At 37.6% G+C, this 13,952-nt stretch overlaps 1 protein-coding gene across 1 annotated transcript in view; it reads right to left on the bottom strand.

The window, feature by feature from the left end:
- Positions 1-11,622, bottom strand: part of CXIP1 (CAX interacting protein 1) — a 28,447-nt gene extending 16,825 nt beyond the window's left edge. The window contains exons 1-2 of the mRNA XM_089147814.1: positions 11,372-11,622; positions 2,155-2,424 (exon numbers count right to left, since the gene is read on the bottom strand). Coding sequence (XP_089003940.1) covers positions 2,155-2,424; positions 11,372-11,573 — 472 coding nt within the window. The 5' untranslated portion in view covers positions 11,574-11,622. The remainder of the gene's footprint in view (positions 1-2,154; positions 2,425-11,371) is intronic.
- Positions 11,623-13,952: the final 2,330 nt, after the last annotated feature.

Here is a 13,952-nt window from a genome sequence, read left to right as displayed (position 1 = left end):
TCTGAGAGTGATGGTTTTAGGTACCTTGGTTCAATCATAAATAAAAGAAGTGCTATGGAGGATAATGTTTTCCAAAGAATCAAAATAGGGTGGACGAAGTGAAGAGGTGCGTCCAGAGTCTTGTGTGATCGACGAATTCCATTGAAACGTAAAGGAAAATTCTATAGGACCGTCGTTTGACCAACTATGAGATACGGTGCAAAGTGTTGGATTGTTAAAAAGAATCATGTAGATAAACTTAATATAACATAAATGAGGATGCTAAGATGGATGAGTGGCAAAAACTATGAAGAATAAGGAAAAGAATGATCATCCAAATTGAAGAAACTAGGAGTGGACCGAGTGGTAGGGGCAGACCTAAGATAACCTTAAGAGAAGTGATGAGAAAGGATATGCATAGCTTAGGCCTTGTATCTAGCATGGTCTCAAACATAAGTGATTAAAGGGCAAGAATCCGTGCAACCGACCCCATTTAGTTGGGAAAAGGCTTATTGTTGTTGTTGTTGTTGTTGTATTATTTTTCTTATTCAATTGATGACTTAACTACCCAGCAGGCCTAGCACCACCACCATAGACTCATGTAACCAGTGGCCCATCACTGAATTTGAATTTTGGACTTTGTGGGAGTAAGAAAATAGAAAATAGGGACCCAAAAAAAGTGGGAAATAAGGTTTAGGAATCAGAAGATTAGAAGAAGAAGACTTCCAATTGGTGGGGATAATGCAACTTACTGTTGTCAAAGATGTCCTTGAACAACAGCTTGAATGACAAGATATTCTTGGGAGGAAGAGAAGTGAAGAAATCAAATTAAAAAGGAGGGGGGATGGTGAGGGAAGATAGTCATACAAACATGTTATGCCATTGAACCTCACTGATAGCAAAAAACAAAACCTATAATTTAATTCATCAATTCATGTCAACTAGGCTATTACATCTATATTTACAGCCAAATTGGCTTACATGGTTTCAAACTCAAAATTAGAAACTAGAAATTGACCCCAAAATGGCCTCGTACAAACGAAGGCCTAATCTTATTCTTAACCTCCTAGGTAACCTAAACTAACTAGCAAAATGAACTAATAAAGGCAATAGACTTAAAAAAGGAAGTTAACAAGAGTAATGAAATAAACCCCGTTTTCCTACTTTTTACGCATATTTAAGCTAATAATTAACTGATTACAGACTAAACCCACGGAATTAAAGGCCAAATACATATATGATCCAATCCTAGACTATTTCTAAGGAAAGAAGCTCAATCTGGTGATGAATCCACCTCAGCGGGGAGATCCAATCATCTAACAAACCTTAACGCTTCCAAAACCAACCTAGTGTCCAAAGTCAACCTACAACAAACTTCCCTTGTGATGAATACTACTAAAAGCCCTAAATATTACTACTTTCAAGTTTTCAGTGGAGAAGACCCTAATAGGCCAATACCCTAACTTGAACTGACTTTCAAATAACCAAGCATGGAGCTTATTTAGGCAAGAATTTCTTAGCCTACTTCCCCTAAGCTTTCTGGTGGATGTGGACCTGCATCAATAGTTCACTTACAATTAAACATGAGACTACCATCACAACATGATCAAATTTAACTGGAGACATATTTCATACAATCTAACCTAAAACATGTAAAAAAACTACTCGATTACATATTCTACATATTAAACCTTATATGACAACATAAGCTCCTAAGCATGAAGATTGAAATGACTGGGCTGCCAAGAGGACAAGAAACTCAAGTCTAGCTTACAACCAAACATGAGACTAACACCAAAACATGATCAATTTTAACTGGAGACATATTTCATCCAATCTAACCTAAAACATGTAAAAAACTACTTGACCACATATTCTACATATTAAACCTCACATGACAACATAAGCTCCAAGGGCTAAAGATTGAAATGACTGGGGCTGCCAAGAGGACAAGAAACTCAAATCTAGCCTGTTTCAAGTTAATTCATCACATCTTCATATTCTTGCTTTCCTCCAGTCTTGGTTCCCATGAATCAAGTTATGATCAATTCTTGCTTGTAACACCTTATATCCTAAAAAGCCCTAGGAATGTTCACGCACTGGAATGACTGCAACACTTGCATCAATTGTTGATAAATACTGTTAGCATAATTTGAACTGAAGTAAGAAACTTACCGACAGTAATGTCACAACCACCAAAGAACTCTCCATCAATGTAAAGTTGAGGAAAGGTAGGCCAGCTAGAGTATTCCTTCAACGCCTGACGAAGTATCTCATTCTCAAGGATATTCAGTGTTTCAAATGGCACATTTAGGGATTTCAGTATCTGTACTACCGTATTTGAGAATCCACATTGTGGGAAGTCCTTGGTTCCCTTCATAAAGAGAACTACTTTGTGTGATTTAACAACTTTATCCAAGGTGCACTTCAGCTCAGGAGTCAATGCTGGAAGAGACATGACAATAATTCAAAAAATGGCAGGCATAGCAGCAAACAAAAATAGAAAAAACTTTAAGTACCAAAAATGCATCTAAACTTATTGCAGAAATACAAGGTTTCAACACATAATAATTCCATTAATCTTCAGAGCTTGGAAATATTAGCAAAAACTTCAATACTATGATGTCAATCACGATACAATTGTTAGAAGAAATCAGATGTGGAAGAAACTGTCTACAATGAAAGCAACAATCGAACTAAAGGATGGTCCAATCAAAGTAGAGATTGAAGAATCAATTAGCCCACACCAAATGCACACAAGAGGCCAACAACAGACCTGGTTTGACAAACTCTTCATCCCCAAATTAAAACCCTTCCAATTTCACTTTCCCACTAGAATCCCCTCTGTATCCATTAAAGCCACCATAACCCCCCCCCCTTTCTTTTTTTTTCCTTCAATCAAAATTTTAGCTTTATCTGATCCTGGAAACCATTGAACAATAATCCCAAATTTCAGTCAACAACAGCAAGAAGCCTTATTTGCACCTCCAATTGAATGAGCGTCACTTCTTCCAAGATCTGAGTAATTGGGATGAAATGGTCTCAACGACGATTGGACATTAGTTCCAAAGAGATTTAAAATGGTGGGATGCATGGTGGGATGGGGCAAGGTCTTACGATATGGGACGAAAAAGTTATGGAAATGAGATGCTACTTGCAAAGGACGCAGATAGATGGGGATAAGAACCCCCCCCAACTTTCTTGGAAGTCCGAAACTTCAAGAAATATAAAAAAGTGTGATATGAGAAGGGGAATGGAGTGTAGGCTGCTAGATACTTGGATGCGGGAGCCTTGGATGAATGAAGATGGAGTTTGTAGTCTTTCAATTCAATTGTAGCAAGAATTCGAACTTCATTTCACCATAGACTTTAACTGTTCTTCAATCTTAGACCTTCCTAATGAACAAACACAGTTGTGGCAGTAACACAGAAAAGAATACTCAAAATGAGAAGCTCTATTAATCATCAAAGATGAGTCCATTCCCATTGAGTGGAGGGGTTTCTTAATACATAACTCAAAATAGAGAACTAATTAACTTAGATTATGACATTTAAAACTGAAATTAAAAAAAAAATAATAGGAAAAGCTAGTCTACCCTTGTAACTTAAATTGGATAGAATTTACATTATTAGATCAATTTACCTAATTACTTCATCTATTTTTGTAATTTGTCTACGTAATAAACTTTTGGGCCCATCGAATAGGCCTCATGATCATATAAACCTATTAAACAAAAGCCCAACACCCATATTTACCAACCCTAGGTTGATTTCAGAGGAAAATAGGCCAATTCGGTGCTGGAAATGTATCATTGCCTTCTAATCAGCTCTATGTAAGGCCATGGCAGAGGCAGATACAAGGCCTAGCCATGCATATCCTTTCCCATTACTTCTCCTGAAGTATTTTAGGACTGCCCTAACTGTTTTAGTTCCTTCAATACAGTATTATATCAGTGTTCCATACATACAAGGGCATTTTAAGGCCTCCTTGAACATAGCCATGCCAACTCAAACGACTTCCAACAACAAGAACTTGCCTTCCAATCAACTCTATCTGAGGCCATACTAGATACAAGGCCTAACCTAAGCATATCCTTTGATGTAACCTGGATTTTAGGGTTTGAGATGTGCAAGTATATCCCTAAAGTTATGGTTACTCTAGGATCCTCTCTTTTGTCAACCAACAAATAAAGAACCAAAACTGAGAATTCAGAGATTTTAACAAAGCCCATATTGGATGGGTATGATGGTGAAGTTTAGGGTTTTAGGGGAAAGATATGGGTTTCCTTTGTGATATCGCTGTGAAGGGATAATACCATAAGGAAAAGTCTAGGTTAATATTTCGTACGTATGTGAGATATGGGGTAAATTCATTGAGATGGGAAATCGGGGTCTATGGGTGTGTCCAAATAGGTTGACACTTGAAAGAATGTAAGTAATAATATACGGATATGATTCCTCTTTCGGTGGGTTTGGATGGCTAAATTGAAAGATATTGAAGTTCTTGTTTTTAAGGTTTTAGGAAGTACAAAAATTCAAGAAAATAGTTATATCTTAAAATGAGAAGGTCAGAATGGGGTCAAACTGAGATCTAAGGTCAATAGAGTTGGATGGATAAAGCTCCTAAAGTTTGGGACAAATCCAACACTTAGATTAGGGTAGATCTGACCTTGAAATTTGGCTGTAAAGAAAAATCCGAAAATACAAGAAAATAAAAAAGAAAGGGTGGGATGGATGGGGGAAAAAAAGGGAAGGCCAGGAACGGTGTTGGAGATGACGTTCACTTACTTGGAGATGGTTAAAAACTGCTGTTATGGTTGAATTGTTGCTGGAATTGAAGAACAATTGCTGAAATTTTAAGAACTCTTTACGAAATTGCAGAAGAAAATTCCCTAAATCCTCCGTGGCCCTCCCAAGAAGACCACAACCTTGTTTGCCGCCAAACCAGAATTGTATTAATCAATTTCAACTTGAAGATTACATGGTTGGAAGGCTTTATTTATAACCTCAAATAAAGAAATAGAAAATAGAAAGGGATTTTAAGTTGGAAAACCAACTAGAGCTCTAATTGGCTTATCCAAAACTAACTTAACTACTCTTGAGTCTTGACTAAAACTTTGACACAAACAAGAAAACTCAATAACTAACTCAAGAGGACTCTAATCCAAATTCTAAGAGTAGACATGGAATCTCAAAAATAAGGAAATTAAAGTGGACTCAAATTATGAGATCCCAACCTAACTAGGAATAGCACCTAGACAAGAACTCTAAAATAACTTACAAAACAATCAGAAAAATAAAATAAAAATATGTCAAAGGTCCAAACAACATCCTGGACTTGGTGGGACCCATATCTAATTGTCAAAACTTTTGAACAAAGTTACCAGAATACCCCTAGATCGAATTAGGTTTTTTTTTTTTTTTTTTTTTTTTGGGGGGGGGGGGGGGTTTGGTTAGCCTACTTACATCACTTCTCCCCCTCTTGGAAGCATTCATCTCTTGATGAATGTGCCTGTCATGTGAGTTTGGATCAATCATCTGGAAGTCTTCTATGCAAACTCGTCCTCACATCTTGCAGTGGAGGGGAGTAACATATGTGTTGTTGATAGCACCAATCCAGGATAAAACTCTAGTAAAGTGAGAATGTGAGGAATGTAGTCTTCGAGTCTTGGGAACCTCCTCTTTAAAGAAATAAGGGAGCATGATGAAGTCAACATACATAGGCCTACAATCAACCCCTAATTAACACTTGGACTCTAACTAGGGAATCCACTTAGGATCAGAATTCCGTTTACAACTCAATACAATCAAAAGGAATCTCCAAATAATCCTGCAAAAATATATAGGTAATTATCCAAAGAAATCTTTTATGAATTAGATTCCAACTGGGACTCTAGACTAGACTAGGATTTTGTCATGTTTCATACGATACTGATCCAAAAAAAATTTAAATAAATAAATAAAAGTAGATCCGTGACCCTTGAATCGAGAGGATTCCAACCAGACCCCTATTGAGCCCTAAAAGCACTAAAATTGACTAAAACACCCCCGGGATATTCAGCCAGCTTTAAAGTGGGCCTTTTGGGTCTGGTTTTTTTTTTAGGGCCCAACCCTAGTTACATCAAAATCTTAGTCGGATCCTGAGATCTGAGAGATCCCTACAGGAATACAGAATTTCAGATCAGAACACGGAGAATCCGATAACATATCAAGCAATGGTAAGGAAATTATTGGGAGGCCCAAACTTGTCTACATCAAAATCTCAGTTGGATCCTGAGTTCTGAGGGATCCCTACAGGAATACAAAGTTTCAGAATCAGAACACGAAGATCCTGATAACTTATCAAGCAAGGGCAAGAAAAATTGAAGGTCTTTATAACAATATGAATAAAAAGGGAAGGGTAAAACTAACTATAAGATAGCTAATGTGAGGGAAAGGAAGAATAGAGAACTCGACCGTGTTAGAGGTATTAAAGGTGAAGATGCTGAAGTAGTAATTAAGGATGAAAACGTTAAGGAGAGGTTTAAAGATTATTTCAAAAACCTACTACGTTTCAAGTACAGTATCTTGAAGGCTCAATTATCCATCAAGATACCACATGTTGTAAATATCAAAAAAAAATTAGGATGTCTAAAGTAATTTTGTAAAACAAGCTTTAAGAAGGATTAAAGTAGGCAAGGCACCAAGCCCTTGTGGTGTTCCAATAAAAGTGAAGAAGAGCTTAGGAATTTGGGATTTATCTTGGTTGAACTATCAGAGTTTATGTACAAGGGTAGTCAGTCACTAGCTTAGTATCTTGTCGTCTTATGTGGCAATTTCCTTTTTTCACCTTTTTACTCCCTAGGGAGGTGATTGCAATTCTCACTTCACTTCAGTAAATCACATAAAGCACATGTGTGCCATTAGTAATGATTCTACTACAATGCCACAAGTTCACAAGCTGATCCTAATTCCCAAGTAAATGTTGTTCTTCATTGGGTTTCCCAGATTTCTCTTTTTCCCCTCTTTTATCCTTGGTCTAGGGAATCAACTCCCTCAATATTCGGTTGCCATCTCCTCCACTCTACTTCTCTCTTCACCTTCTATGTTCTCTTCCTACAATGATTGAAAAAATCTTGCAAGGAGCATGAGTGAAAACCATGGAGACATCAAAAAGAGGATATTATTTGAATAAATGGGCACTCAGAGCTTAAACAAGTAAACCTAGCTAAGCACCAAGTCACCACCGGCTCTGGAATAATATTCTGGCTTCTCCTTCATTCAAATTCTGTTGGAACTGAAACCAGATTCTCAGAGTCAATCTGGAGTCTGCAAGCCTACATGGGTCAACCAGTGATATGTAGCCATTCTCTCTGTAACTCAAAACTAAACTGCATAAACAAGGGGGGAGAAAAAGGATATGCCAGCTGCGCCTTTCAGTTCCTCTACTTTTCTCATGTAGTATCCATTGTGGGAATCAAAGGGAAGGTTGGGGTTGCTATTATTGGTGTTCAGTCATGGGGAAAGAAAAAAAGAAGGAACAAGAATTGAAGGAGGGATAGTGAAAGGAAGATTGCAGGAAGGAGAAGAATAGCAGGGGAGAGAGAGATTCAAAACTAGAGAATCCGAAAGAGAGAAACTTATTCAGATTTAGGATCTGATACCACTCAATGGAGGACAAAAAAAGTTAAGAAGAAAGGGAAAAGTAGAAAAAAAGGGGAGGAGGGAAACTTATTGGGGGGGGGGGGGAATAGAGAAGAAGAAAACAAGCAAGAAACCTGAGAAAACTCAGAGTTGCAGCAGGGGAAGAGGAACAAGAACACTCATAAGAAGAAGAATAAGAGAGAAGGGGGCTGCAAACCTACAAAGCTCAAGCTTTAATTCATCTTTTCTATCCATCCTCAATAAGTTGATTACAAGTGTTTAAACAATAAAAGAGACATACTTCTACAAGAAAACAACTATAGTATGACTCACGGCAATTTAAAACTAACTAAAACTGATCCTAAGGACTTTTAGCAATTTGAAGCTAACTGAAACTGTCCCTAAATATCTGATTACATAATCATCCAATAAATTAATGACAAAATCCTACATTATCTTTGAAACTCCAACGCAAAACAACATTGCCTACTTTATCTCCTTGCAAGCTGGACTTGGGGCCCACCAAATAGAAAGAATAATTTCCTAGGGTACTGGTCATGTTACTAACTGGTTGTGCTTCATCAAAAACCCTGAATAGAAACAGAGTTGCAGGGGAGGAGAAAAGAAATCGCATAAGAAGAGTTTCTTTCCCTCTTTTTTTTTCCTGGAGAGGTGGGTAGGATGGGAAGAGTGCACACACGCATAAATTCAATTCATTTTTTTCTATTCCATTTTCATTAAGTTGATTGCAAGCATATGATAATAAAAGAAATAGACTTCCATAAGAAGATACTAGGACTCTTTAACAATTTATAACTACTTACATGTATCCTGCCCAAGTTAAAAATCTGAATACATAATTATCCAAATCAAACAAATAATAAACTCCCAAATATCTACTACTAAAATCCACATTGGACCCAATTCTCAATCTAGGTTCCAAACAGATTTAGGTCGGTTGAAAGCTGTTCCAAATCAAGTACAGACTACCAAGGGTTGTTTGTTCCTGATCCTAATTTCATTCGCAAATTGTTCCCATTTCCATCATTTTAGTCAATTACTTGTCTCCAATCACTATTTGCAAACCACTTAATGAGCCCTCATACAGACCTTTTAGAACCAAAGTTGTTGCCTATTTTAACACTACTTCTGTTTTGCATTTTTTGAGTCAATCCTTTTCTCTGATCACGCTCACATAACTCTTAATGAGCACTTAGAAAGCCCTTTTAGAACCAAAGTAGTTGCCTACTGTAACTCTGATTGAGGCATAAACATCTACAATTAATTGCCACAAAAAACTTGTAGCTAAGCCATTGATGTTTCCTTGATGTCTTAGAAGCATTTAAGTTTAAACTGCAGAATTAGGCCACATGTGTAGTTACTGTAGGGTTCTTCTCAGTTCTCACAGTTAAAAGTAATTGGAACCGGCATTGGAATTGACCCCAGCTGATCCCGTTCCTATTCAGATCCTATAACAGCTTGGGCGAATCAGCATGATCAGATGATCTAACCCAAGTTCTCCTCTAGCACTATCTCTAGTATGACTTTTGGATCGGTGGAGAGGGTTCACCTTCTCAAGGTGGAATTTCAGCCTTGACAGTGGTGGGGCTTTGGTAGATTTCCTAACTCGGTCCTTCAGATTCCTTTGGTGGAGTTAAGCTTGGTTGTTTTGTTGACTAGGTCCTTCAAATTATATAATCACCAAATGTTGCATTTTGTTACTGTGATCTTTCTAGGTTGAACTGTGGAGCTTTCTTTTCCTACCCTCTTCTCAAAGGTTCAAGGGGAGGAATACAATTTTCTTCCTTTACAGTCAAACTTACAAATATTATCCCTCCAAAAAATAGATACATGATACATCATTATCAAATAACCAAGGTCTACTCAAATTTACAAATTCACTCTCATAGGAACTACATACAACATACTTCTTCAGAATAGGAACAGATTAATAGGTACAAGACATCTGCATTTTACCTCAATTTTCATGGTTTAGAAGCCCCACTTAATATGGGTTGGGGTGTTCTTCAACTGGAAGCTTGGCTTTCTGGATGCAGATGCCAAAACACTAAATTAGAGCTACACCCACTATCAGTTATGGCTTTGGTTGTGGAATTACCTTCCCTTAGTCGTGTGTGGAACAAACTACTACTCCTCAAATCTTCCCCATCAGTCTGTCACCAAAATCTTGGAAAGAATGTTCATAGAAGGACCATTCTCAAAGTAACCTTCAATAGGGGAACTTTCGGTTGCCCATACATGGCTCTAGCTATAGTAGATTCATCTATCTTTGGCCGTTTGTTGGTTCCTCTAGCTATGGGTGTCGATAGTTCGCCTAGCTCTAATACCAAATTGATGTAATCTAGGTTTTGGGTTTTGAAATGTGTAAGTTTCTCCAGCTGGTGTTGTTTGATTTTCTCTCCCTAGAATTTGTAGCACCTTCAGTTGCTATGGTCTTTTCAGCAAGTGCTTGGACCGATTCGTTGTCCTCTATATTAACTTTGTTGTAGGCACTACATGCTGAACTCAATGGGACCAGACTTAAGACACTCAAAATTTGTCAATGACCAAAATGCCCTTGGGAAGGTTCGACCAGCCCTTTGGTGTGCCAATTGGGCTTGGTTCTTGGGCGGCTGGGCCCACTTTTGCTAATTCTTGGAGGTGGCTAGGCCTGGTTACATCAAGGAAGAAAACCCCATATCTTTAATTTACCCATCTAAATATAACCAAACTTGGAGGATTACATCTCTATATGCCCTCCAAGTTTCAGCTCATTTTGACACCTAAATGTATGGTTTCATCCCATATCACCTCACACCAAGAAACCTCCCGTTGTCCGTTATGATCAATCTTAGTCATCCCATTTGATCTCTTTACATCTTATACACATAAAAATATCACCCCATTCTATAAGAAACCTAATTAAGCCTTCCATACATGGACCATTAGAGATAATCCCCTAGGAGTCATCCCATACCACACAACCAAACCCACCTAAACATAACCTATTCTGTCCCTTAAGTTGGTTATGATCAAGATCTTGGAAGAACTAATCCCTAGTTGACCGTCCACAAGTCTAGAATTACGTCAACTCCACCTGTAAATAGGAATCAGCGAGGGTCTCGGAAGTCGGAAGATAACTCCGACAGTACAGAGACTACCCAAGCATAGAACTGTAAGTATTCTAGTAAAATTTCAGTAATAGAGAGACAGAAAGTATACGTACAGTAGAGGACGTAACTAGGTTTTTGAAATAGTTCATCTGTCTCGATAGTGAAATCATCTCGTTGTTTTCACCCACTGACGGAAGCTAAAAGCTAATGAACCTTATTTCAACTAATCGGGGCCAGCTAGATGGATAGAAGACATTCACGTTAATGAAAGCATGCAGAAACAATGGAAAGTCGAAATCGGAATAAAGCTGGAGCAGCCTTGAGCCTTTGAAACACAACACTAACTGCTCGTTATTTAAACCCCATATGATCTCACAGAAAACAATCACTGTATGTCTTCCACTCCGAAAATACCAAGTGCATATCCAAGATGAGGCGCCATCCAGCTAAAGAACCGTAGCCGTTGTACTGGTGACGGTGAAGACGGTATAAGAAAATTTAAGCGGAAATATTTATTATTGACCCGTTAAAACGAAAACCATAACAAGCGAAGGATTCCTACGCAATACCGAACGAAAATAAGAAACCGTAATCGAAACACGAAAAATATAGACATGAGAAAGGGACCAAAAATGAAAATAAGATGCAGATAGGCACCAGAGAAGCAGCGCACGGAGGCGGCGATTCGCTTGGAGCGGACTCCAATCTCGTAGTCTCTGTGGAGGGACGGGACGCGCGAATGGGAGTAGGGATTGTTGCTCCATGGCAAATGACGAGAGACACTTGCCGGTTTGCGAGTCTCAAAAACGAATGACGCTCCCAGTGGAGGAATCGCATGCCACAGCGCAGAACTCCACATCTTTTTTTCTTGGCCAAAGAACTCCACATCTCAACCACTCTTACCAGACCTTCAGTCGTGCCTTTATTATTACGGACCTATGATACCCTGGAGCATGCTTTACTTTTCTCTCTTTTTTATTTATTTTATTTTATTTTATTTTATTTTATTTTATTTTAACAGGAGTTTTCTATTGGAAATGTTTTTCTCTCCAGGGCAGGGCACTGGCTGCGATTAAAGGTTTAAAAAATTCAATACTCTTTTAATTCTCAAGTTTTCTCAATCACTTGTTTTTTTTTTTTGTAAACTCAACCACTTGTTGTTTAGGATAAAAATATATTGTTATGCATGAGAAGATGTTTTTACCCTTTCTATAGGGACTAACCCTCGATTGGCATGGTACCCAAAAGTTCTTTTTCTCAATTGTCTGCCATGTCTTTCCGCCCTTTTGTGTTTTTTTCATCCCAAATGATTGGCTCTAACGAGCAACACCTCTTAGAAGGTCAAAACTCTAGTGTCCTTTTTTATTTTTGTAGAGAAAAACAAAATCTCTCTTCAAAACTTGTTCTTTTTTTGAGGGGAGAGGGGTAGGAACCTAGGATCCAAACTTCTGAAGGTTATTTATACCCCCCAATCCTCAATTTTGAAGCTCTCTCTCTCTCTCTAAACTTCTGCGACTAGTGGTGAGTGGCGTCAAGTGTTTCATGATATTATTGTGTCTCTCTCGCATTTTTAATAGTTTACCTATTGTGATATTCCAACTTAAGAAAATCTCTTAGTGTAATCTTCTAGACATTTCTCTTATTGTAATTTTCTATTATACTATAATTCTTATTTACTATTATCTTCTATTTTAGGTAGGTTATTTTCCTTATAGATTAGTCTACCTTCTATTTATGTAACTATATATAATAGTTTCTCAATAACATACCAATATTCTATCAAATCTAAATTAAACAAAGATATTTCCTCAGCTGCCACTCTAGCAATTCCTAATCCATCTTCTCTTTACTCATAATCCAAAACCCTAATTGTAAACTTCATTCCTTCGTATAAATTAGTACACCTTAGCCAACTCCCCCCATTCTCTCCATGGCGTTAATGGAAACCAAAAACTATCTCTAAATGCTAAATCCAAACATTTTTTTTGTTGATAAAAGGCTAAAGCTAAATCATGAACACTAAATCTTAGATCTAAATTTCCACCAAAGCCTAAATCTAAAATCCTAAAGCCTAAATATCCTAAAAATAAATTCCAAATCCTAAAGCCTAAATCCTATACTTGAAATCCCGAATCTTCCTTCCCATACTCAAAATCCTAAACCCTAAACCAATTTATTTTATTCATGAGCATGTATGCAATGTTAATCTTCTTGTGAAACCATCTTGTTGCTTCAGCTTCTTATGTTATTTACCACATCCCTTATATGTGCAACATCCATCATCTTCGATCTAACAAAGATTGCCTTATTTGAGTTACTTCTAGTCGTGCATTATTCCATTGTCTTCAGTTCAAGCTAAGGATTCATGATCTTCATGCTCCACTTTCATATGGATTGTTAAAGAGGATGTCTAATCCTATAAATGTCTCCCAAATTGTATTCCAACCATGGAGAGACAAGGTTTACTGGCAAGTACTTCCTTTACAGTACTATCAATATTAGTGCCATGGCGTAATCCCAACGAGTCGTCGTTAGCAGTAACAAATAAAAATTAGGAGATCCTCTCCACCTACCCTGCCTCTACATCCACACTTCATACATGAGTGTGGGACATTGCCCTATCCTAAGAGCAAACCCTGTGAGTGTGGGTGTATAGAAATAGGGGCAGATTTGGATGGAGATAATTTGGACTTTGGGATGGAACACATAGCTGATCTAACTCATTTCATGCCCCATAACCAATCTCCATCAGCCATCAATGAAAGAGAAAGTATAAGAACAAGTCGTTTGTCTTTCTAATAACCCCTTTAGGAAAAAGAAAAAAAAGATGAAATATGTATATTTTTGTTAGGAATGTAGCTTGTAACTATGGGGTGGGAATTAAATTACCAATATATATATGCCGTTGTGTGGGTGCAAATCCCATGACCTCCATGTGAGAGGGCAAGTGTTTAACCACTTGACTAACCCATCATTAGCCATTAGAATTTGAAGTGGATTTGGCCTAAAATTAAAACCACCCCCCTCCACCCATTTCATTATAATGTATGATACATATTCACAAATCACATATAAGGATTGTAACTAAATTAAAATTAAAATTTTGTTATTTTGTAAACGTAACCTCATTTTTTGATGTGATGGAGAGACACATGCCAAACATCTATAATCATAAATGAACTATATAATATTCCCCTCCCCATGACCTGCTCTTCTTTTCTCCCCCAACATAGAAAGA

This window comes from Hakea prostrata, chromosome 3 (genome assembly GCF_041222555.1).
Source record: "Hakea prostrata isolate BN-2017 chromosome 3, UWA_Hpros_2, whole genome shotgun sequence".
NCBI lineage: Eukaryota > Viridiplantae > Streptophyta > Magnoliopsida > Proteales > Proteaceae > Hakea > Hakea prostrata.
Note: the sequence above shows the minus strand (reverse complement) of the source record. Positions and strands in the feature narration are given on the sequence as shown.